The sequence below is a fragment of the Gadus macrocephalus genome, chromosome 15 (assembly GCF_031168955.1).
Source record: "Gadus macrocephalus chromosome 15, ASM3116895v1".
NCBI lineage: Eukaryota > Metazoa > Chordata > Actinopteri > Gadiformes > Gadidae > Gadus > Gadus macrocephalus.
Window position 1 is genome coordinate 6,725,196 of NC_082396.1, and position 22,665 is coordinate 6,747,860.

Sequence of the window (22,665 nt, forward strand, 5' to 3'; positions counted from 1 at the left end):
CTGGCCTTCTCCCTGGCCGCGTCCGCCCAGGCTCCGCGCCTCATCACCGGCCCCTCCCCCCTGCTGCAGCAGGCCGGGCTCCGGACCCCGACTCCGGGGGGCCCCGCCCTGATGCCGCTGATCCGCCAGATCCAGACGGTGATGCCCAACGGGGCCCCCCACCCGGGCGGGGCCACGCTGCTGCCCCAGGGCCCTGAGGGGGGCCTGATCTACGCCTCGCCCTACGACTACCCGTACGCGCTGGCGCCGGCCGGCTCCCTGGTGGAGTACCCCCTGGACTCGGCCGGGGTGCTAGGTAAGCACCTGCAGCCCTGCTCCTGTGAGTGCTCGCCCACACCCCACCACCACCACCACCACCAGCTGCACGCCCAGTGGAGCCCCCACCCCCACGCTGCTGCTCCGGCACACCTCCTAGACCCCCGACCCCCGACCCCTGACCCCCCGACCCCGAACCCCTGAACCCTGACCCTGTTTCCCCAAACCCCCTGACCCATCCCCTCATCCAGGCCCCTCCCCCCCTACAGAGTAAGCCACGCCCACTCGGTCCTTCGAGGAGAGGAGGGGAGTGAGGGGGAGACGGAGGGAGGGGAAAACCAAGAGGGAGAGATAGAGAGAGAGAACAGAGAGAGAGAGAGAACAGAGAGAGAGAGACCTTCAGCTGATGCTAGGTGTGATGGGCGCGAGCAAGAGATGAGGTGACTTCCTTCCTCCTCTCTGTCAGTGAGCAGAAACCTGGTGGGAGCTCAGAGTGACCTCAGCAGGCCACACCCCCCGGCGGATTGTCTGTCTGAGCAGTCGGGCAGTAACACACAGACACACACACCATAACACACACAGACACACACACACCATGACACACACAGACACACATCAAACCCGCACCCTGTTTGACCTCACGCTACTTTATTTATTTATTTATTGTCCTCACTTTACTTTGAAGCACTTGGCTGACTGTCACACACCGAGAGGAAGGAGATCGAACCTGAACTCAACCTTCCTCACAAGAGTTTAAACAGCCCAGGACAGGACGGCAGCTCCAACAAGGGCTGCTGCTGCCTCTGACACACAGACAGGTGACGGACAGATGATACAGACACACAGACAGGTGGACAGACGATACAGACAGACAGACAAGTGGACGGACAGATGGAGAGACGATACCGACAGACAGACAAGTGGACGGACAGATGGAGAGACGATACCGACAGACAGGTGGACAGACAGACGATACCGACACACAGACAAGTGGACAGACGATACAGACAGACAGACAGGTGGACGGACAGATGAGAGACGATACCGACAGACAGACAAGTGGACGGACAGATGGAGAGACGATACCGACAGACAGGTGGACAGACAGACGATACCGACACACAGACAGGTGGACAGACGATACAGACAGACAGACAGGTGGACAGACGATACAGACAGGTGGACGGACAGATGGAGAGACGATACCGACAGACAGACAGGTGGACAGACGATACAGACAGACAGGTGGGCAGACAGATGATACAGACAGACAGGTGGACAGACAGACGATACAGACAGACAGACAGGTGGATAGACAGACAGACGAGACAAACAGACGAACATCAGTCAGAAAACCTGATCGCTACTCATTGGTCCTTCACTCTAGTCCTCCCGCCAGAGGCGACACTCACACACACACACAGACAGACACACCCACAGACCCACACACCTGTCCCCCTGACCTCCTGTTGACCCCCACCTGATCAGCTAGTCGCCCCTCTCCCTCGCCGCTCTCGCCCCTCTCTCTCTCTCTTCTCTCGCTCTCCGGCGCCATCAGTATTATATTTAAGAAGCTCGGACCCCCGCCAGCCTAGCAGAGACCCCCCTCCCCCGGTTCTGCTCCTACAGAACCGGGTCCCCGGTGACCCCCCCACGAGGGGCCGTGTGGACCCCGCCCCCAGGGGCCAGCACTGTCAGAGCCCCTCTGTCTGAAGATCGTTTTGTGCCTTAACGCGTGTGATGTGTAATGATTTGTGGATAATGTGTTGTTCTGGGCGTGTGTGTGTCTGTGAGTTGCCGTGTCTACGTGTCGTGTGGTTTCGTGGTGTACTTTGGGTTGCTTTCGGAGGGATGGACCGCCACTGTTTCCCAGAGTCTGACGTGTACAGACCTGGAGCCAAAACGATGGACACGTGGTCGATGTCCCTCTCAGACACTGCTCTGCTCGCTGTTCCTCACAGACGATGAGCTATCTCCACCCCTGATGGAACACGACCCGGTCCACATTCCCTCCTCCCTTTCCTTTGGTTCCGTTGTGTGTCTTTTCTACGACGCCGCGTCGGTTGTGTGTGTGTGTGTGTGTGTGTGTGTGTGTGTGTGTGTGTGCTGTGCTCTGATCCGATTGGACGCTGAGGAGCAGCTGTTTCCTGTTTGCCGCGCTGCAGGTGCAGCCACTAAAGTGCGGAGGCCCGGGCTGCGGCTCCATCCTTACCAAAGGATGCTGAGCGCAGGCAGAGGTCAGTCCCTCAGTCCGCCCAGAGCACGCCCACCCCGCTGAGCACCCACGCAGTACTACACAGTGTAACGCAGTGCTACACAGTACAACGCAGTGCTACACAGTACAACGCAGTACTACACAGTACTTCACAGTTCCACGCAGTACTAAACAGTACAACGCAGTACTACACAGTAAAACGCAGTACTGCACAGTACAACGCAGTACTACGCAGTACCAGTACCACGCAGTACAACGCAGTACTACACAGTACTACACAGTACCAGTACAACGCAGTACCAGTACCACGCAGTACAACGCAGTACTACACAGTACTACACAGTACCAGTACAACGCAGTACCAATAGAGTACAGTAGAAAAGCTGAATCACTCCGACCGTCACCATGAAAACCTCGGCCTAGATACGACCGGGGCTGGAGAGGAAATGTAGACCAAGGTTCTGATGGCGACGGAGGGCTCTGTCCGGGGGTGTGAGGGGTCTATCCCGGCGGGGCCGGGTAGGTTGTGGGGCCCCCAGCCGGACAGAACCAGAGCAGAATGCTACGGGGCGGGGCGGAGGGCCCAGAGCGCCAGAGCACCGGACACTCTGCCAAAACAACGCCTTGTTCTACCTTCTAACGGCCGAGGGAGACCTCGCCGTTCGGTTGTGGTCTTAGGCCACGTAATATTTTATAAATGATTATGACTGATGATTAACGCCGTGTTTGTTTAGACGCACGCTCACTATTAGCTGTGTTGTTGCCGTAGCGATGTGGGGCTCCGTCGTTTAGATGACACTCGTGGTGTCCATGACGACCGGCGGGCCCCTTGTTTTTAGTCCCCTCCTAAACACGTCTAATTTATCTTTAAGTCTTAAAATCTAAAAAGCTCTTCTAAGCGCCCCACACTGACACTGACATGTCGTTAAATATTCATAAAATGTTAAGTATTAAAATATTGCCTTTGTTGTTTTGACACGGCCATGATGGCAACCCCACCCCCCCACACTCCCCAAGCTGAGTATATCTCTCTAAACCCCGGCTCGTTAGACATTCGCCAATAGCCATCCTCTGCCTAAACGACCTCGTTAAGGCGGGGTTGAAGCGTTGACAGTAAAACCCTAAATTCACACAAACCCTTTTTTGAATAATTAATCCCTGACATGCTTTTAGTGATGATGAATTTGAATTTAATCAATAGATAGATATATATCTGAGTAGTAGCTAATTTGTAATCACAAGTAATTAAAAGCGCTCCTGTTCGCGTCCAGACTCAAATTCGTACAAATGCAAGTTAAAAAGAAAGTAAAATCCCCATTTCAATTCTCCTTAAAATGACTTAAACCAGTTCCCTGGAGAGCAGAAGCTCTTTTAGATCTAATGATGGATTTGAAAACCTTTAAAACGTCGACTCACATCTCAGACTAGAAACCAATCGCAGGCCCTTTATAGCGGCCCCTGTGTTTAAAATGTCCTAGCCAATCAGAAGCACCGCCTAAACGGTGGGAGGTGTTTACGCGAGGGCTCGTTGGTTACTAAAAGGTCAAACCTTAATAGCTACTGAACGAAAAGCTAAGTAATGGATAACACTGACAAATTAATGACACAAATCTGATTCAATTGCACAAAAAAAGCCTAGGCTCCGCCCACCTGGCCAACATCGACCACGTGTCAATCACCCTGACGGACGCCTGTCTAAAACCTCCCCCCCCCCGATAGGGGTGGCGCTGAGGTCAGAGGTCGAGAGGGTGGTGGGTGTGGGTCGGGTGGGGTCTGAGCGGTGCTGCTATGGAGCGGTTCTGATGGGGGCAGGGGGGGAGGGGGGGGGAGAGAGAAACGGTTGTCTTTATTCAACAGCTAGCGTTAGCATGTAGCCAAACATGTCTTCCCTTCGGGGTCGAACCCCAGGTAAACGAGCGGGGGCCATGTTGTGAGGCTAAGCTGTTCCTCAGGAGGAGGTCCCAGTGTCTTTAGAGGCTCGGTCAAACACAACGCACCACGAGTGGAGGACAGGAAGGAGCCGATCGGGGCACATGCACCTCCTTTATTCCAGGAGGGAAGACATCCTGGACGGTACTTTCGATTTGGGAAACAAGGCTGAGTGATAAAGAAACCAGATCTACCCTCTCTGTTGAACTGTGCTTGTTTAGGAGAGAGCGAGAGAGAGGAGGGAGAGGGAGAGAATGAGAGAACGAGAGAGAGAGAGAAAGAGAGAGAGAGAGAGAGAGAGAGAGAGAGAGAGAGAGAGAGAGAGCGAGAGCGACAGAGAGAGGGAGAGAGCGACAGAGAAAGAGAGAGAGTGAGAGAGCGACAGAGAGAGAGAGAGAGAGAGAGAGAGAGAGAGAGAGAGAGAGAGAGAGTGAGAGAGCGACAGAGAGAGAGAGTCAGAGAGCGAGAGAGAGAGAGAGAGAGAGAGAGAGAGAGAGAGAGAGAGAGAGAGAGAGAGAGAGAGAGAGAGAGAGAAAGAGACTGGCATAGAAGGAGTTTATTTGCACAGATCTAGAGTAGTGGTTCCTCTGCCCCGTCAGAACAGAGGTGTTGAGCGCTCCCACAAAGCTCAGATGTTCCAGAGGAACAGAGTCTAGTCTGAACTGAATCCTCCACCAGACCTCGCCAGAGAATGAACGCGTTTTTACCACAAAAACACAAATGATTTGACTTGAGACTTTATTTTTTATGTTTTACTGTAAGTTTCTTTTTTTTTGTTATTGTTGCAAAGAAAATAGTATTTACTTTTTTGCTTGAAGTATATATATAAATATATATATATATATATATAAAATATAAAAACAGGAATGTATATGAAATGTCAGATTTTATTTGTATTTTGCAAAAAAATAAAGAAATAGACAAAATATTCTAGATGGCAATTTGCAGGAAGGAAAAAGTGTCATTTTAGCAGCTATATAGTGCTACTTAGAAATATTCCTCTATTTTTTGAATATATATTTAGGGGTTTATACGAACAAAAAAAGGTTATTTCCAGTGTTTATATGCAAGTGCATCTGAATCCACCGTGTAAATTGTCCACTGTCTCTTTAAGCTGGGGCCGCCAGCTGTAGACAGGCTGCCATCTTGAATGCTATTTAGCACAAGTAGCATTGCTTTGTATGAAAAGAGCAAAGGTGTCCCATGTTTGTTTTGTTGTACATAGAAACCATTGTGGAAAAAGACAATAAAACTGCCATTGGGTTTTAAAAAAACAACAACTCGCTGTTTGGGCCCTAAATTATTATCTCTGTTGTTCTGTTGACAACAATGTTTACCTCTTTAATCAATGAACCCCCTAATCCAAACCATTGTCTAACATCCATCATGTCATCTCTAAAGCCTCTTCAGCCTCATCTGCACATGAGAGCCTTTTCTAAACTGGCACACATTTATTTTCGCATTTCTCTTACTGCTATAAAATAAGGGTGAGGGTTAGTAAAATGCGTGTTCACCGTAAGGTAGGGTTAGCCTGGTAGCGTTAGCCTGGTAGCGTTAGCCTGGTAGTGTTAGCCTTGGAACCACATGAGTCTGTAGAGGGCTTGACTGGTAGGATTACCCTGGTAGCATTAGCCTGAGTTAGCCTGGTAGCGTTAGCCTGCTAGGGCTAGCCTGGTTAAACCTGGTAGGGTTAGCCTGGTAGCATTAGCCTGGGTTAGCCTGGTAGGGGTAGCCTGCTGTCATTAGCCTGGGTTAGCCTGGTAGGGTCAGCCTGTTTGCATTAGCCTGTAAGGGTTAGGCTGATAGCGTTAGCCTGGTAGGGTCAGCCTGTTTGCATTAGCCTGTTAGGGTAAGGCTGGTAGCGTTAACCTGGGAGCACTAGCCTGGTAGCATTATGGTGTGTTCCAGATGCCTCGTACACCACCCGCACCAGTTGGACCATTGGAAATCTCCCATAATTTTGACATTTCACGGAGGCACACCCCCTTTTAGTCGTAATATCTCGGGATTCTGAGAGTCCAGCGAGTTCAGTCAGGATGAGCGTACGACTCGACAACAAGGATGGCTGCACCAAAAATGAGTTATTTTCTTTGTATTTGTACCATGTTGGTTGTTTTAATTTAGATTTTATATGCATTACACACTTGATTGCATTGCTGCTTTAATCCGGTCACCAATTGATGCATTGCACGGTCTTGCTGTGCATGCAGTACAATGTCAAGTTTTATTTGCCAATGACTTCTTCCCGTCTCGTCGTGTAGCGATGCTCACAAAGACAAACGCTGTAAGTGCTACAAGCCAGGAAATTACATCACAAGAGCAACTCGTGCGGGTGGTGTCCTATGCACCTCGAACGCACCATTAGCCTGGTAGCGGTATCCTGGTAGCGTTAGCCTGGGAACCAGACATGGTCAACCCACCTGGTTGTTTCGTAAACAACCTGCTGCCGATGTGTCGCCCGTTACCTGGCTCTCTCGGCCTATCCAGTTGCGTCCCTGGATATCCAAAGCGAACTGAGAGACTAGCACACAACGTGGACTGATCCGGCGATCAGGCTGAGGCAGTGAGGCGGGTCGTGGAGCCCAGAGGATTCCCCGATCATGCGGCATTCCAGATGCATGCGTGACGTAATTTCCTGGCTTGTAGCACCTATGGCGTTCCCGTTTGTCTTTGTGGGCATCGCTTCACGACGAGTCGGGAAGAACAGTCATTGGCTAGTCATTGTTATTTTAAGCTACATTAGCCTCTTTAGCAAACAAAACCTTACATTGTATTGCATGCACAGCAAGACTGTGAAAGGTATACATTTGTGACTGGATTGAAGCAACAAATGTAATCAAGTGTGGAATGCATTTAAATTGACATTCAAATGACCAACGTGGTACAAATACAAAGAAAATAACTCTAATTTTGGGCGCAGCCATCTTTGTTTGTTGAGTCATACGCTCAGCCTCACTGAACTCGGTGGACCCTCAGAATCCCGAGATATTAGGAGTAAAAGGAGGCGTGACAAGGTTAAATGTTGGTAGACAGCTGGGAAATGTCCCACTGTGGGCGGGTGGTGTACGATGCATCTGGTCCAGGTCTTCCTCATATCTCATTCCTTCACATTCTCTCACTAACTGAACTAACCTCACTCTTTTCTCCCCCCCCCCCTCTGATTTTCTTCCCTTCTCCTGACTCCTCTGTGACCTTTCGGTGACCTCTCTGTCCCTAACACCACCCAGCCACCGGCCACTAATCCTATGACCTGCTGACCTCCGCCCTCCTCCTCCTCTTCCTCAGCCAGCGATGAAGGCTCGCCGGCTCCTCCTCTTCTTCTTCTGTTCTGGGATCAAGGCGCTCTGGCTCCTCCATCCAACCCCACCCCCTAACCTCACCCCTTAACCCCACCCCCTAACCCCACTCCCTAACCCCACCCCCTAACCCCACTCCCTAACCCCACCCCCTAACCCCACCCCTTAACCCCACCCCCTAACCCCACTCCCTAACCCCACCCCCTAACCTCACCCCTTAACCCCACCCCCTAACCCCACTCCCTAACCCCACCCCCTAACCCCACCCCTTAACCCCACCCCCTAACCCCACTCCCTAACCCCACTCCCTAACCCCACCCCTTAACCCCACCCCCTAACCCCACCTCCTCAGCCTGGACCCCCCTAACCCCACCCCCTAACCTCACCCCTTAACCCCACCCCTTAACCCCCCTTAACCCCCCTTAACCCCATCCCCTAACCCCACCCCCTAACCCAGGACCCCTCTACCCCAACCCCCTAACCCCACCCCCTAACCCTGGACCCCTTAACCCCACCCCCTAACCCAGGACCCCTCTACCCCGACCCCCTAACCCCACCCCCTAACCCAGGACCCCTCTACCCCGACCCCTTAACCCCACCCCCTAACCCAGGACCCCTCTACCCCGACCCCCTAACCCCACCCCCTAACCCTGGACCCCTCTAACCCGACCCCTTAACCCCACCCCCTAACCCAGGACCCCTCTACCCCGACCCCCTAACCCCATCCCACCCATCCTCTCCTGAAGCAATAACCGCCCCCCCTGGTCCCCAAGGGCCAGTCCCTGGCCCAGGTGGACCCGTTGGAGGGCAGGCCCCCCGGACATGGGCCGGGCATCGCCCCTCCACAGACACTGGTCTGCTGGTATCTGGTACTGGGAGCGTTTGGGCTCAACAGTTCTCCACCAGTTTGTATCAGATACTTAATAAAGCATACAGCACTGAGTCTGAGGAGGCTGCAGCCACGGCCGTGGAGCCTGGTGCCTCGGGACGGCGGAGAGGACGCTGGACCAACACCTGACCCCCCGACCCCCCGCTGGCCCCATGGGGCTCCAGACCTGAGGCCCCAGACCCCCTGGCCCCATGGGGCTCCAGACCTGAGGCCCCAGACCCCCTGGCCCAATGGGGCTCCAGACCTGAGGCCCCAGACCCCCGGTTGGCCTCATGGGGCCCCAGACCCGAGGCTCCAGACCTCAGCCTCCAGACCTGGGGCTCCAGACCCCCCTGGTCCCATGAGGCTCCAGACCCGAGGCTCCAGACCCGAGGCTCCAGACCCGAGGCTCCAGACCCGAGGGTCCAGACCTGAGGGTCCAGACCTCAGGCTCCAGACCTGAGGCTCCAGACCTGAGGCTCCAGACCTGAGGCTCCAGACCTGAGGCTCCAGACTTGAGGGTCCAGACCTCAGCCTCCAAACGTGAGGCTCCAGACCCCCTGGTCCCATGATGCTCCAGATCTGAGGCTCCAGACCTCAGCCTCCAGACCTGAGGCTCCACACCTGAGGCAGAGGGCCTCCGTCTACCGATGCAAAGCCAGCGGCCTTCCACATAAAGTCAGCCATGAATCTTTGCCTTTTAATTTGTAATCTTCCATGAAGAGGAGACTGTACATGACCAGGGATAGATGATGCGCTCATATGATCTTCAGAGGGGGGAGGTTGTGTTTTGGGGGGGTGTTCCTCCGATTGACAGGTCTCAGGGGATGAACAGTTTATCAAACCCACCAGGGCCCTTCCAAACCCAGACCCTATGAGTGATGTCAAACACCAATCAGTGATGTCACCGCGGCTCTATATGATGTCACCAGTGTCACCCCCCCTGTCCTCCTGTACCTGGGAGCGCTGGGCCAGTGCCATTAACCAGTAGTATTCAGCAGCAGTTTAACGGGGGAAATCTCTATTTTTCTACGCCTTTAGGTGAAGTCACCACTTCGATGTGAGCTCTTTACATGAGTTACGGTTGGATGTTTCTAGAGAGAGAGTGGATATACAAGTGCCTTGCTTTTCTTTCTCCTGAGTGTGGATGTTGACCACCATCACCCCCCCACACAGACCAGCAGGGGGTCCCTGCCCTCACAGCAGGCTGCCACGCCTTTTATACCAAATCATGATTCACAGATAGATCAAAACATAAATGTTAGGCTGTGGGCTAGTTTCAAGACGGTTAAGGTATGGACGTTGTTTGGTTAAGCCAACACTAATTCGACTTTAAACAGCTTTGCAAAATTCATCGCCCAGAACTCTCTCTGCAGTCACCACTCGCTCCCAATAAGCTCAGTCTGTCGTCCAGAACCTGTGTGGGTGTTTGTGTGCATTCCATTATTGTGTATTTCTATCGGGTTTTTTAAACCTCTTCTAGAGGTGGGATTTCTTGTTCAGACTTGAATTTGATAAACGGTGAAACCAGTGCTCTGCTGTGTTGTGTTTTGTTCTGTTATTCACCGGCCGTAGGCCAGACCTCCAGCGACTTCTGACCTCTTACCTCTGACCTCTGTATCAAGTCCACCAGCAGAACCTCAGCCTCCTCCTCAGACCACAATACGACCTCCAGACATCACGTCTGTTACACGTTGACCTGAGCAGGACAGAGAGCAGGAGAGTAGAGTAGTGTCAGAGTAAAGACAGAGTAGAGCAGTACAGAGTAGAATAGAGTAGAGACAGAGTAGAGACAGAGAACAGCAGGACAGAGTAGAGACAGAACAGCAGGACAAAGCAGAGACAGAGTAGAGAAGGTCAGGGTAGAGACAGAGTAGAGCAGGTCAGAGTAGAGAGATTAGATACAGAGTAGAGCAGGTCAGAGTTGCGCCAGTGGAGGTCCAAACGCTACGGTCCAGTCAGATCTGGACGCCGTGCGAGGGAACCAATCAGGAAGCAGTGGGCTGCAGAGAGCCTCACAAGAGGCCCCGTGTGGACCGGACAAAAGAGATGGATCGCATACCTGAGTGGGAGAGCGCCTGAGGGCCGGAGCAGAACAGGACATCCTCCGACACAGGGCGTGTTGTCCAGACCCGGTGCTCAGAATGCGCTGGTCTGGCCGCTGCCCCCGGTGGGCGTATGGCCGTGCTGCGCTCTGTCTGCGTAGGGTCGGTATTTCTAGAAAGGTAGACGGGTCAGAAGGTGAACGCCACTTGTTTGTTGTTGTGAAAACGTTCCCCGGTGTTCTCTGAGCAAAAAGCTCCACGTTAGTTTATTTGTCCGTCATGGTATGAGTGCCATTTTGGAAATGTCTATTTACCAAATTTAGTTCAAGAAGTACACTTTGAAGCTTGCTCACTGTTTTAACTTCTTTGTGCGTTTCCTGGCCTGGCTCAGAGACCCTGATGAATTAGAATTCATGTTCACACAAAGTTCACTGGTTTCAAGAGTAAGCTTGACCTGTCTGAGTGGTCTGACAGAGAGTGTCCCGCCTGGAATCCACTCGGCCAGCAGTCAGTCTGGTTTTCAATGGTCTTTGAATCCCTAAAGGCACAAGAGAGGTAGCCCTACAAAGTTAGCTTAGCTCTGTTTATATTGTCACCGTTTTGTGACAATGAAAACAGAGCAAAGCTAACTTTGAGTGGCATTTAATGAGGATCGCCAGGGTGAAGTATGCTAGGGCTGACAGCACTGCCATTCAGGAGGCTAGGCTAGCTTTGTCCTCTGACCCAGGCAAACAGGTCTCCATCAGTTCAAATAAAGTGACAATGTTGCTGCAAAATAGCTGAGAAGAACAATTATGTTGAGCTAACTTAGATTGTTGACCAGGGAACTAATTTCACTCGACGTGTTAGTGACTAGCTAGTGAGTAGTATACAGTTCAATAGGCGATCATGAAAGAAATAGCCTAACTATAGGCTATTAACTATAGGTAACTATAGTTACTATAGTTAACTATAACTATAGTCAACTTTGAGGTGGAGTCAAAGTCTAGATAGGATGTCTTTAAATGTTTTCTCTTTTATAACATGAAGATAACAGAGGAGGCCATTAAAAGAGTTAATGCTGATAGATTTGGTTCATTTATTTATTTTGAAGGATACTCTGATAGATAAGAGGAGATATAAGAGGAGAGAGAGGAGAGGAGAGGGAGGACTCTAGAGGTGATCCTGGTAAGGAGTGGTGGCGAGGACCAGTCAATACCAGCCGCCGTGATGAAACCGTAGAGCAGACGGACGTCTCGTCTGTCTCGTTGTAGTCGGCAGAGCAGAACCCGTCCCACCGCCGACCGACAGCCATGAACCCTCCCCCGGCTCCACTCTCTCCAGAAATAAAACCCCAACGCCCACAACTTACCTAAAAAACCCCGCCCCAACACCTACCACCAAACTACACGCTGAACCCCACCTCAAAATAATCATAATCGTCCACCGCCGGCTGTTTGAGTGACAGGCAGCGAAAGTGTTGAGTGCATGCGCGTGCGTTTGTGCGTGCGTGTCAGAGTTAAACCCTCCTCTGGGAGGCGCAGATCAGGAGGAGCAGTGTCTGCTCATCAGTGAAAGAGGAGCCGACAGGAACGGTTTAAAGAGCCTTCAGGGGCCCTCACAACACCGCTCAGGAGCCCAACGACCTTCACCACATCTCCCTCTCTCACGTACCTCTCCTCTCTCCTGTTACTCTTCCTTCTCCTCCCTCCTCTTTCCTCCTCTCTTCTCTGGAGGAGACAGGAGCCACTTCACTGGCGTCAGTCTGTGAGTCTTGTATCCAACACACAGACACACACTCAAACCCCAACCTGGAGGTTGTGTGTGTGTGTGCGTGTGTGTGTGTGTGTGTGTGTGTGTGTGTGTGTGTGTGTGTGTGTGTGTGTGTGTGTGTGTGTGTGTGTGTGTGTGTGTGTGGTCAAATGACCTAATTTACATAACAAGTGGTAATCTCGTTAATCAGAGATAATCTGAGAAGTGATTTCCTGCCCCAGCGAGAGAGTGATGAGCAGCATGACCCAGCGCCCCGACCGGTGACGTTAAACACATCAAATCACATCCAGTCAGCTCCTTTGGACCCAATGGACTTCAGAGCATCCAACAATGAAGATACATCCCAAAAAGAGCAACAATCATGCAATGGCATCAAATATAACAAACAAATAAACTGCTTCAAGTGCTACATTTTAGAAGAAAGAATAATCATTTTTGATCTTGTATCAAGGGGTGATATGTATCATACATATAAAGTATATATATATGATAATAACAAGCAATAAGCCCAATATAACATGTTCTGCGGTGATGGGAACTATGATAACTACGTTTCATCACAGCCCATCTGTCCTGAGGCGTCCCTCAAGGTTCAATGCTCGGCCCCATTTTGTTTAATAAGTCTCTGCTCCCCTTGGGTTAAATGATTAGGACCAATTCACTGTTTCCTACCACAACATTAATTTGATTTTAAACAAGTACCCTCCCCCCCCCGTACCCTCACTATGAGAGGAAGGGGTTTAGAGGGGGTCCCAGCACCCCACTCAACTGTTTTCATGTTGCCAAGGATACCATACTCCCCCCCTTCCTCTCCCCCTCCTCTCCGTGGTCCAAGGGGTTTCACTTTTCTCACAGTCTCTCTCGCCCCTTCTCTCTCTCCTCCCTTCTCTCTCTCCTTCTCTCTCTCCTCTCTCTCCTTCTCTCTCTCTCATCTCGTTCATTATGAAACTCAAATGAAACAGGAAGACAAGCCATAAAGAGAGAGGGAGGGGGCGTCACGGAGGACAATGAGAGAGAGAGAGAGAGAGAGAGAGAGAGAGAGAGAGAGAGAGAGAGAGAGAGAGAGAGAGAGAGAGAGAGAGAGAGATTCATGATGACATCATCAGCCTCTATTCTCTCTGTTCGGTGCCAGGGGGCCAGTAGTTGTACATCAATTCATTACACACACACATAAATGCATGCTCACACAGACACACTCACTCACAGAGAGATAGACAGACACATCGAAACACTACACACAACCACTTTAATACACACACGTTCACACACAGGGAGAAACTACACAGAAACACTTGAATTCAGACTCATGCCCAATCACACACAGAGACACGCATAACCCCACTGTCATAATCATACACAAATAGACCCACACACACACACACACACACATATGCACACGCATACACGCATACACACACACATATACACAGACAGAGTCATTACACAGAAAAACACACTCATGAACACATAAATCCACAAAAACACTCAGAGAAGCATGCGCGCACACACACACACACACACACACACACACACACACACACACACACACACACACACACACACACACACACACACACACACACACACACACACACACACAGCTCAGCGCTGAACACAGGCCGGTCTGTGAGGGTACAGACGCCACGGGTCGGAGGTCGCCAGGAAGTCAGAACTCTTCACCACGGCAACTGTCTCTTGCCCCAAACACAGAGAGAGAGAGAGAGAGAGAGAGAGAGAGAGAATGTTTTCCCACTCACTCATTTGATTCGGTCCATCCATGTGTGGTTCTGTCTGTCTGTCAACCTGTGTCTTTTTATGTAGTGTCTGGATAAATGGACAGAAAGTTGGATAGTGTTTACATCAGTAAAACAGTGTGGTGGGTATTTTGTGTGAAGGAGCCGACTTAGAACGACTGACAACATGAGTACAGTAGTCTATCGGATCCACCTTCTACCAAAACAGCTAGTCTACTATGATGCAGATTTCTGCTGCGAACGCCCAATCCATTTGCTAGGACTCTTAATGTTTTTGCCAAACATGAATAAAAATAAAATAAAAAATATTTCACGCATTTTTGTTTTACTTGTCACATACAAAATCATAGAGGCACAACTAGTAGTGGATTTTTTTACTTTGCCTGCTCCTTCGACCGAAGACTACTGGGATCCTTGGGTAACTGAGTTAAAGACGCAGATTTTTTATTGTCCATGCAAAGAGGTCTTAATAATTCTAGAAACACAGAAATATTGTTGCGATGTAATATGGTAATAGTATGGCGTGTGTAATTTTGAAAGTCTTAATTTTTGTTGCAGCGCCATCTAGTGGATGACATGACACTGGTTCCATCTGTTTGTGTTTCTATTAATATAAATATAAACTTAGCACAAAAAGTAAGGACATTTGTGTTTGGTTGATTATTTCTCAGTGGTAACAATGTTTTTTTTTGGCAATAAATCTTATACCATTGGAAAACCTGTATAGTTCCCTTTTAAATGGTGCCCCATTTGTAAGGAACATGCACTTGTGGGATGAGCAGCAGAGCTGAGTATGTGGGTTGCGCCCATGAAATATTTGCCAATTCTTCTCTGCCAATGCCGAACAGCTTGTTCTGCCATTGACTCGTTTGGTGTTTGGTGGATTGGATGATTGAAGCTTGAAGAAACAAGACATATTGGCAATTAAACAATTTATTAATTTCACAAACAGGAGCCTCAGTAGCGTGGAAGAACCATACACAGCCACAACAGCCTGGCACCTCCTCCTCATGCTGGTCACCAGCCTGGTCACACACTGCTGTGGGATGGCATCCCATTCTTCAACCAGCATTTGTCGCAAGTCAGCCAACGTGGTTGCGTTGGTCACTCTGGCACGAACAGCATGCCCAAGCTGATCCTATGTTTCCAATGGGGTTGAGGTCAGGACTGCTAGCAGGCCATTCCATCCTCTCCACTCCCACATTCTGAAGGTAGTATCTGATGAACCCCGCCCTGTTGGGGCGAGCGTTGTCATCTTGGAGGATAGAGTTCGGTCCCAGACTGTGGAGATATGGGATTGCCAGTGGTTGCAGAATCTCAGCTCTATATCCCTCTACATTGAGATTGCCTCCAATGAAATAATCTACCATATTTCCTTACTTTTTGTGCTAAATTTATATATATTCAATTTTATATATTTATATATATATTTTTTTATAGTACAGCGAAGGGCCTTTTACAAGACCTTAGACCGCGCATAACAACCATGAACCCATATAATGCGACTAAACTAAATGCTGATCGTGACGTCACACCCGCCTACTGCGTTTATCGAGTCATGGACGTCTTATCTTATGAGCAAAATAGTCTCACAACCTTTTAATCACAGAAGGCAAGAATGCTCCAAAACGGGACAAGAAGCAGGATATTTTCCAAGGTTTAATACAAAACGCAAGACAAACCATGTCAACTGGATTGATTCTATTGGCAACACGATAGTGTCGTCTCCTGCGGCGGAGGGCGAGCAGCGCCCCCTGCTGGCAGGAGAGGAACCAAACACAACAGGAATCTAAATGCAAAAAACACTTTGGAGGAGAACGGACCAAACGAAGAAAGCAATAAAGGGGAAGAACTGTTTGTCCTTGAAACTCCCAGAATCCAACAGGAGACGGGCGGTTCGAACACAGAGAGAGAACAAACCTAAAACATAGGAAGTGAACAGAGACCAGGGAACAGGGAGAAGTACCAAACTGTCTTTGTTTCTTTTTTCCCTCCAGCACGGGGATCTGTTGGTACATGTGAATCTTAACTCTTTAAATTCGTGCTTCGGTCGCCCACAGATATAAATAACATCTATTAAATTAAGTTGAATCCAATTGCAAACATGAAATGATATTCACAAGCCAAGTGTGGGGGAGGAGGAGAAGGGGTGGAGGTGAGAGCAGAGAGGAGCCTCTGCACCACATCAGTTAATTGCCACGAGTGGTGTGTGTGTGTGTGTGTGTGTGTGTGTGTGTGTGTGTGTGTGTGTGTGTGTGTGTGTGTGTGTGTGTGTGTGTGTGTGTGTGTGTGTGTGTGTTCCAGAGGTCGGGGGGGGGGGGGGGGGAACGACGACACACACCGTAGTGAGGAAGATGATTAAGATAATCAGAAAGCCCATTCTCAAAGCGCTCCGTTACATATTCATACGTCTCACTCCACACCGCCAGAAGTATCCAGGTTCTGTGGAGGCCAGTGGCCCTCCAGGTCCACCTTAGTGTGTCAGACGCCACCCCCTGGGATCAGTGCGTCTCTACAGACGCAGAGCTGGGGTCTCCCCAGGACGCTAGCGGTGAGGTCTTCATGCATACATAGGAGGCTAGGAGGGGGGGGGGGGGGGGGGGGAGGGGCCTCTGACAGACACGGAGCGGACAGGAAGTGGTCGCCCTGTAGGGGAGTTCAGACAAACCGCCGACGTCACGCAACTCGCCCAATCGGAACACTCTTGACAAGGAACACAGCAATCAGATCTGAGGAACAAGGGAACAGGGGGGCGGGGGGGAACTGAACGGGCTGAACAGGAGGGACTGGGAGGAGAGAGAGAGATAGAGATCGACCGGGTGGAGAGAGAGAGGGACTGAAATGGGGGGCATCCGTGGCATACTGGTTAAATAGTTGGACGTAACCGGAGTCCCCTAAAAGGGATGAATAAAGTATGACAAAACAAAAAACAAACAAGAGACTGGGAGGGGGGGGAAGAGAGAGAGAGAGAGAGAGAGAGAGAGAGAGAGAGAGAGAGAGAGAGAGAGAGAGAGAGAGAGAGAGAGAGAGAGAGAGAGAGAGAGAGAGAGAGAGAGAGAGAGAGAGAGAGAGAGAGAGAGAGAGAGAGAGAGAGAGAGAGAGACCGGGGGGGCTCGCTCCCCCGCACAGGCCACACCCTCACCCAAAACTGGTTAGTATAGCCATATGCTAGCTTCAGCTTGGCCCTAGCCTAGCTTTGGCGTAGCATGGGGCTAGCGCCGGCCTGGTCCCGGCGGCCATTTCTACCGCCCGTCGGGGAATGTCAACAAGCACGGCAAACAGTGCAATTCATCGAACATTTGCAGAAATAAAAATGGAGTTTAAGGGTGGGGGCTGAGCAATTCACCAAGTGTCAAGAGCCATTCAACAAGTGTCATATCAACCATATACATAGTTATGACCATATAATTAATATCCCACCGCTATCTACAATGGGCCCCCGTCCCACGCCCGGCCCCCGTTGGTGGTGGAGGGGCCAGGGGGGCCCCTCAGCCAGACCGGACCCTCACTCGGAGTCCGACTCCAGGGGGGCCGTCTCGTCCACGGCCCCCTTCTTCCGGCGCTTCAGGGGTCTGGCGTGGCCGGGCCCCTGCTGCTGCATGTGGGCCTTCTTGTGCCGCGAGTAGCTCGACGAGTGCACGAAGGTCTTGTTGCACGCCGCGCACGAGTAGACCTTCCCCGCGTGGGCGGAGCCCCTCTTGCGGTGGAACTGCGCCCGCTGGTGGAAGGCCTTGCCGCGGCCCCCCCCCCCCCGGGCCCCCGCGGTGCACCTGCTGGTGGCGGGCCAGGCCCGAGGCGTGGCTGAAGCTCTTGTCACACAGGCTGCAGCCGTGCGCCCCCCCCAGCTGTTGCTGGTACTCCTCGTCCTCCGAGCCCCCCAGGCCCCCGGGGGGCCCTACGGGGGGGGGGCCCCGCGGCCGGGCCCCGCTTGCCGCCGCGGCCCCCGCCCCCCCGCCGGCGCCGGTTCTTCTTGCAGAGGGTGTAGAAGTTGGGCTTGTCGCGCGAGCAGAGCTTGAGGCGGATCTTGAGGTCGGAGGAGGACTCGCCCAGGTTCTCCTTGCCGGGCGTGTAGCTGTCCAGCAGGTCCTTGACGTGGCTCACCTGGTGCTTGGACAGCATGGTGGAGGTCCTGAAGGTCATGTCGCACTGCGGGCAGGCGTAGAACTTCTCCCCGCCGCCCGCCACCCCCAGCATGGCCTCCATCTGCCCCGCCTTGTCCGCCTCGTGGCCGGGCCCCGGGGCCTGCCGCTGCCGCCGGCCCCCTCTTACCCTTCCCCCCGGGGCCGGCCTTCAGGCCCCCGCCGCGGCGGCGCCGGTGGTGGTGGGCGGCGTGCGGGCCGTCCTTGGCCCCGCCCTTGTCCTTCTTGTGGACCAGGCGGTGGCGGGACAGGCTGGAGCTGTGGTTGAACTCCTTGCCGCAGACGTTGCAGGGGTGGATGCGGCGCTGCCCGTGCAGCCGCAGGTGGGAGCCCAGCATGCGGCTCCCCTTGAAGCTCATCCCGCAGTGGGGGCAGGTGTAGCGCGACTCCCCCGCCGCCGCCGTCGCCGCCGCCATGGAGGAGTAGGGCTGCACAACACACAGGGAGAGACGGGCGTTACCACGACGACCACCGCCACCACCGCCGCCATGCATCGGCGTCCGGCCACCGTATGAGCGCGTCGTTCGCTACCATGACGACCGTGATGAGTCATTACCATGAGGAATTCGCTCACATGACTGCACTAATTACGGTGACGTTATTAATTAACATGTCATTCATTACCGTGATGTCATTCGTTAACCGTGATGTCATTCATTACCGTGAGGTCACTCATCACCATGAGGTCATTCGCTCCAACAGAAAGGTTACCACGACAACATTCACTTCCCACTAGGGATGCAACGGATCTCAAATCTCACGGTTCGGATCGTGTCACGGTTTTTGAGTCACGGGTCGTGACTCAACAACAACAACAATTAAGATAACAAGGCAAATGTGTCTTTAAATAAAATCTTCAAATGTGTAAAAACAAAATAAAGTGAACAATTTGGTAATAATTCTTCCTTTAAGCATAGTTAATATTTTAAAAAATTGCAATCTGAGGCATTATTCCTTCTTCTTTTTAACATGGATAGTAAATAATCTCTAACCCTGGATTTACAATTCAGGATGTCTGCATTGCCTTGGGAGAGTTTAGAGTCTACACTCTCCCAAGGCAATGCAGACATCCTCATCTTCTTTTTTTTCATCAAGTATGGTAGCGAAATATTGTATTTCGCTACAATACTTGATGCTGTTGTTAATATCGGAATTGTCCTTTAAAACATGCGCTGATCACGTGAACGCACAACTTTTTTTTTTATCAGCCGATCCGCGGATCACTTGCGTCCCGAACCGTGAGGGTTGATCCGTACGGATCACGGGAAACCCGTGAACCTTTGCACCACTACTTCCCACACACCCCTCCTGACGTCACATGGTAAACATGGTTAGCTGAAGGCCCTGAACCCCTAGGGGGTCACAACACAGGTGGGACACACGATGGAGGCGTGACGGAGGCATGAGGTGTGTGATGGAGACGGTGACGGATGACGTCATCGCCACCCAACCCCACCTGCGGGGGGCGCTTGGCGGCGCCGGGCATGGCCACGCCCTTCCCAGCATGCATCTGCTGGTGGCGGTAGAGGCTGGAGGCGTGGCTGTAACACTTGCCGCAGTAGTTGCAGCGGTACTGCCGCTGGTGGGGCTCGTAATCTACCTGGTACGAGTCGCCGTCGCCCTCCCCGTCCAGCAGGTTGCTGCCCGCCTCCTCCTCCGCCGTCGTCTCCTCCTCCTCTTCCTCCTCCCCCTCCTCGTCCTCCTCCTCCTCCTCCTCCTCCCCCGAGTCCGAGTCCATCTTGATCTCCACGCTCTGCTCCGTCAGCTCGCAGGGGTACACCTCCTCGTAGGGCGCGAAGAACGTCTCGTCCGTCTCGAACTTCAGCTGCTCGGGCGCCAGCTCGTTGGGGTCGTCAGAGTCCTTCTTCACGCAGGAGATGGTGAACTTTGACCCCACCTCCGCCCACTTCACCACGTACTCGATGGGCTGGGTGTCCAGCTCCACCGTTATGAACTCTGCGCCCAGGGCGTCGGGCTCCGACGACACCAGCTCCGTCTCCGGGTCGTCCATGTCGACTCAGCAGGGGGGGGAGGGGGGGACACCTCTCTGAAGCAGGTGGGGCCTCAGAGCACAGCGGGGACTGTGCAGCCAATTATAACGCCTGAAAAGACACAGCGATATCATTCAATATTAATACACAGAGGCAGCCAGTCGGAGCTTAGCCAGTGAACGGCGTCTGGGGAGAGGTTGGTTGGACGTATACTAATCATTAGGGTCTGCGACCCAAACAGGACACGTTAATAACACACGGCTTGACCAGCGGCACACTCCCCCTATACCTGCGATAATATCTCACGCGGCCGTTCGCAAACCCGTCCATTGGTATCGATGCGACAGAAATCCACCCACATATCACCTTCAATCCACGACCAACCCGCGACCCGTCAGCTCAGCCTCGGAGCAACGCGAGAGGAAACGCCTGAGATGAGGAAGAGTCTCCGACCCGCACAGCGGGGCGCCGCGGCCCGACCCAGACCTCCGTTTATACCCCCCTCTAACCCAGAGAGCCATTTGAGACCCCTCACAAACCTTATCGCACACTCATGCGGCTGTGAATCCCCATAAACATCGGGTAGATATTTAGCATGAATATCGCCGGGCAGCTCTGCCACAATAAACAGGAAGCGATGCGGCCGGGCGCGGTGCATTGTGGGAGGGATTAGATGGAGAAGGCCGCCGTGTGTCCCTCTGTCCACACGTCTGATATAAAAGCAGTTAACGTAAACACAAGTGAACGAGGTCGGAAAAACACCCACTCGAACCCTCACGGGCCACGGGTGGTTCGGCGGGTCGGGACGTTAGGCGGGGGTCCAACACTAGAGAATCGTCTCACCCCCCTCCATAACTCCACACCACCAACATGATGCAAACTACACACACTACTGCACACTGCGCATATGCATGCCATACATCATGTCTGTCCGCTCCCTGGACCATCTGGGTGTCCTTCGTCCCTGTAGCCCCCCATCCCATAGCACCATATCCCTGATCTAACGCTAGGCCGGGACGGGGCGCGGGTTCGATTCCCGCTGACCGAGACTGTGACTTAATAAAGCCCCGGGAGGAGGGAGAGAGTTCTGGGGGTTCGTCTTCTACTGAGAACAATAATCCTGTCTCCCACAATGTGGCGGGCCGGGGTCACATCAGCCCCCCTGACACCGGGATGGGGGCGGTCGGGGAGAGGACCCCGCGGAAGAGAAAGGAAAAGCGAATCGAGACCCGGCCGCAGCGGCCCGGGCCCCTAGGGGACCCGCGACCCGAGCGTCACAGCATGCATGCGGGGACGACCGGCCCGGTCCGTCGGCGGCCTGGAGCGGGTCGAGGCACGGCGGGGGGCCGACGGGCCGGCGGACCGTCAGGTCCTCACACGGGGCCCGCCGCTGTCCGTCTGAGCGGCGGAGCGCGGGGCCATCTTTTGTGAGAATCGGTGGTAAAATGGTTTTAAATAGAGATTCGGGGTGACTTACAATCTGCGCAGACGTTTCCCTTTATGGTTCGACTCGACTCACGACAGAATTCTGCCTGTTTCTGCCGCACCTCACGTCAGAACCGGAGCGGAACATCAGCGATTAAGCAGCCGTCGCGATGCCGCCGGAGAGCAGCGATCTGCGGGCGCTGCGGATGATCGGAGCAGCATCACGGCCGTGGGCGGAGTCCATCCCAATGCTGCGCTCTCTGGCCGTATATCCGGTTCCGGTGCAGCGTTCTGTGCTTCTCGAATTTCATTGGACTAGAGACCAGAAAAAACTACAAAGACCCAACAGCAATGTCGCGAAGACTGTCGTTAATATACCGCCAACATGGACACACAGATACACCTGCAGCAAACCTCTAGAACGTTAGTTACTCAGTTAGTGGCGTTTTATTATTGTAGTTAGGTTTGTACAATCTGTAATAGTTAAGCAACCAAGTTTTATTTTTCTGCCAAATAGTTCTGGTTCATAACCGTCACCTCGCCCTTAAAGAGCCGTCCATTTACTGTATATAACACAACAATAGTGGAACCCATCAACGTCCCAGGACCTGTTTCATCTGTTCACTTAATAGCTGCGTTCAAATAAGAACCGTATAAGTTGGTCAATACGAGATCCATTCCACACGCACAACCCTAGAGGCATAGAGGTACTGCCCTAGAGGCATAGAGGTACAGCCCTAGAGGTGAATAGGAAAGTCTTCACCTGCGATGGAAAATAATGGAAATCCCCTTTATGGTGACCATGTCAGCCTGCTGTTTCTAGCCCCCCTCCCTAGATACTCCTCTTTTCTGTTTGTATGAAGGTGAAACCTCAGTGTTATCGTACAAGCAGTGGGGTACTTCAATAAGACCTTATTAAGCCAACCTCAACAAATGACTTAACTCACAATATTTTACCTAACACCTTGAACATCTCTAACATCAAACTAACCCTCT

The 22,665-nt window shown here is 52.2% G+C and overlaps 2 protein-coding genes across 7 annotated transcripts; one reads left to right on the forward strand and one right to left on the reverse strand.

Moving 5' to 3' along the window:
• The first annotated feature begins 6 nt into the window (after positions 1-6).
• LOC132472954 (protein quaking-B) lies at positions 7-5,679 on the forward strand. Its single transcript, XM_060072840.1, has 2 exons — positions 7-1,105; positions 1,435-5,679. The coding sequence occupies exon 1, from the start codon at positions 112-114 to the stop codon at positions 457-459; it is 348 nt and encodes a 115-aa protein (XP_059928823.1). The 5' UTR covers positions 7-111; the 3' UTR covers positions 460-1,105; positions 1,435-5,679.
• Positions 5,680-15,760: 10,081 nt separating this feature from the next.
• On the reverse strand, positions 15,761-21,905 carry LOC132473185 (zinc finger protein 775). Of its 6 annotated transcripts, none has more exons than XM_060073198.1 (3): positions 21,722-21,905; positions 19,710-20,355; positions 15,761-18,681 (listed from the first exon to the last, which is right to left on the reverse strand). In XM_060073198.1, exons 2-3 carry the CDS (start codon positions 20,262-20,264, stop codon positions 18,010-18,012), a joined length of 1,227 nt encoding a protein of 408 aa, XP_059929181.1. In that variant the 5' UTR covers positions 20,265-20,355; positions 21,722-21,905; the 3' UTR covers positions 15,761-18,009. The 6 variants fall into 6 exon arrangements, with proteins under 6 accessions (XP_059929181.1, XP_059929187.1, XP_059929186.1 ...); XM_060073204.1 differs by having other exon boundaries at positions 19,854-20,355; positions 21,722-21,894; XM_060073203.1 differs by lacking the exon at positions 21,722-21,905 and adding an exon at positions 20,784-21,502.
• Positions 21,906-22,665: the final 760 nt, after the last annotated feature.

What these genes read in the sequence shown, in the direction of transcription:
- LOC132473185 (XM_060073198.1), bottom strand. Translation starts at nt 20,264, where the DNA reads ATGGACGACCCGGAGACGGAGCTGGTGTCGTCGGAGCCCGACGCCCTG. An exon ending in CCGCCAAGCGCCCCCCGCAG is followed by an intron (nt 18,682 to 19,709) that starts GTGGGGTTGGGT and finishes TGTGTTGTGCAG; the next exon opens with CCCTACTCCTCCATGGCGGC.
- LOC132472954 (XM_060072840.1), top strand. Translation starts at nt 112, where the DNA reads ATGCCGCTGATCCGCCAGATCCAGACGGTGATGCCCAACGGGGCCCCC.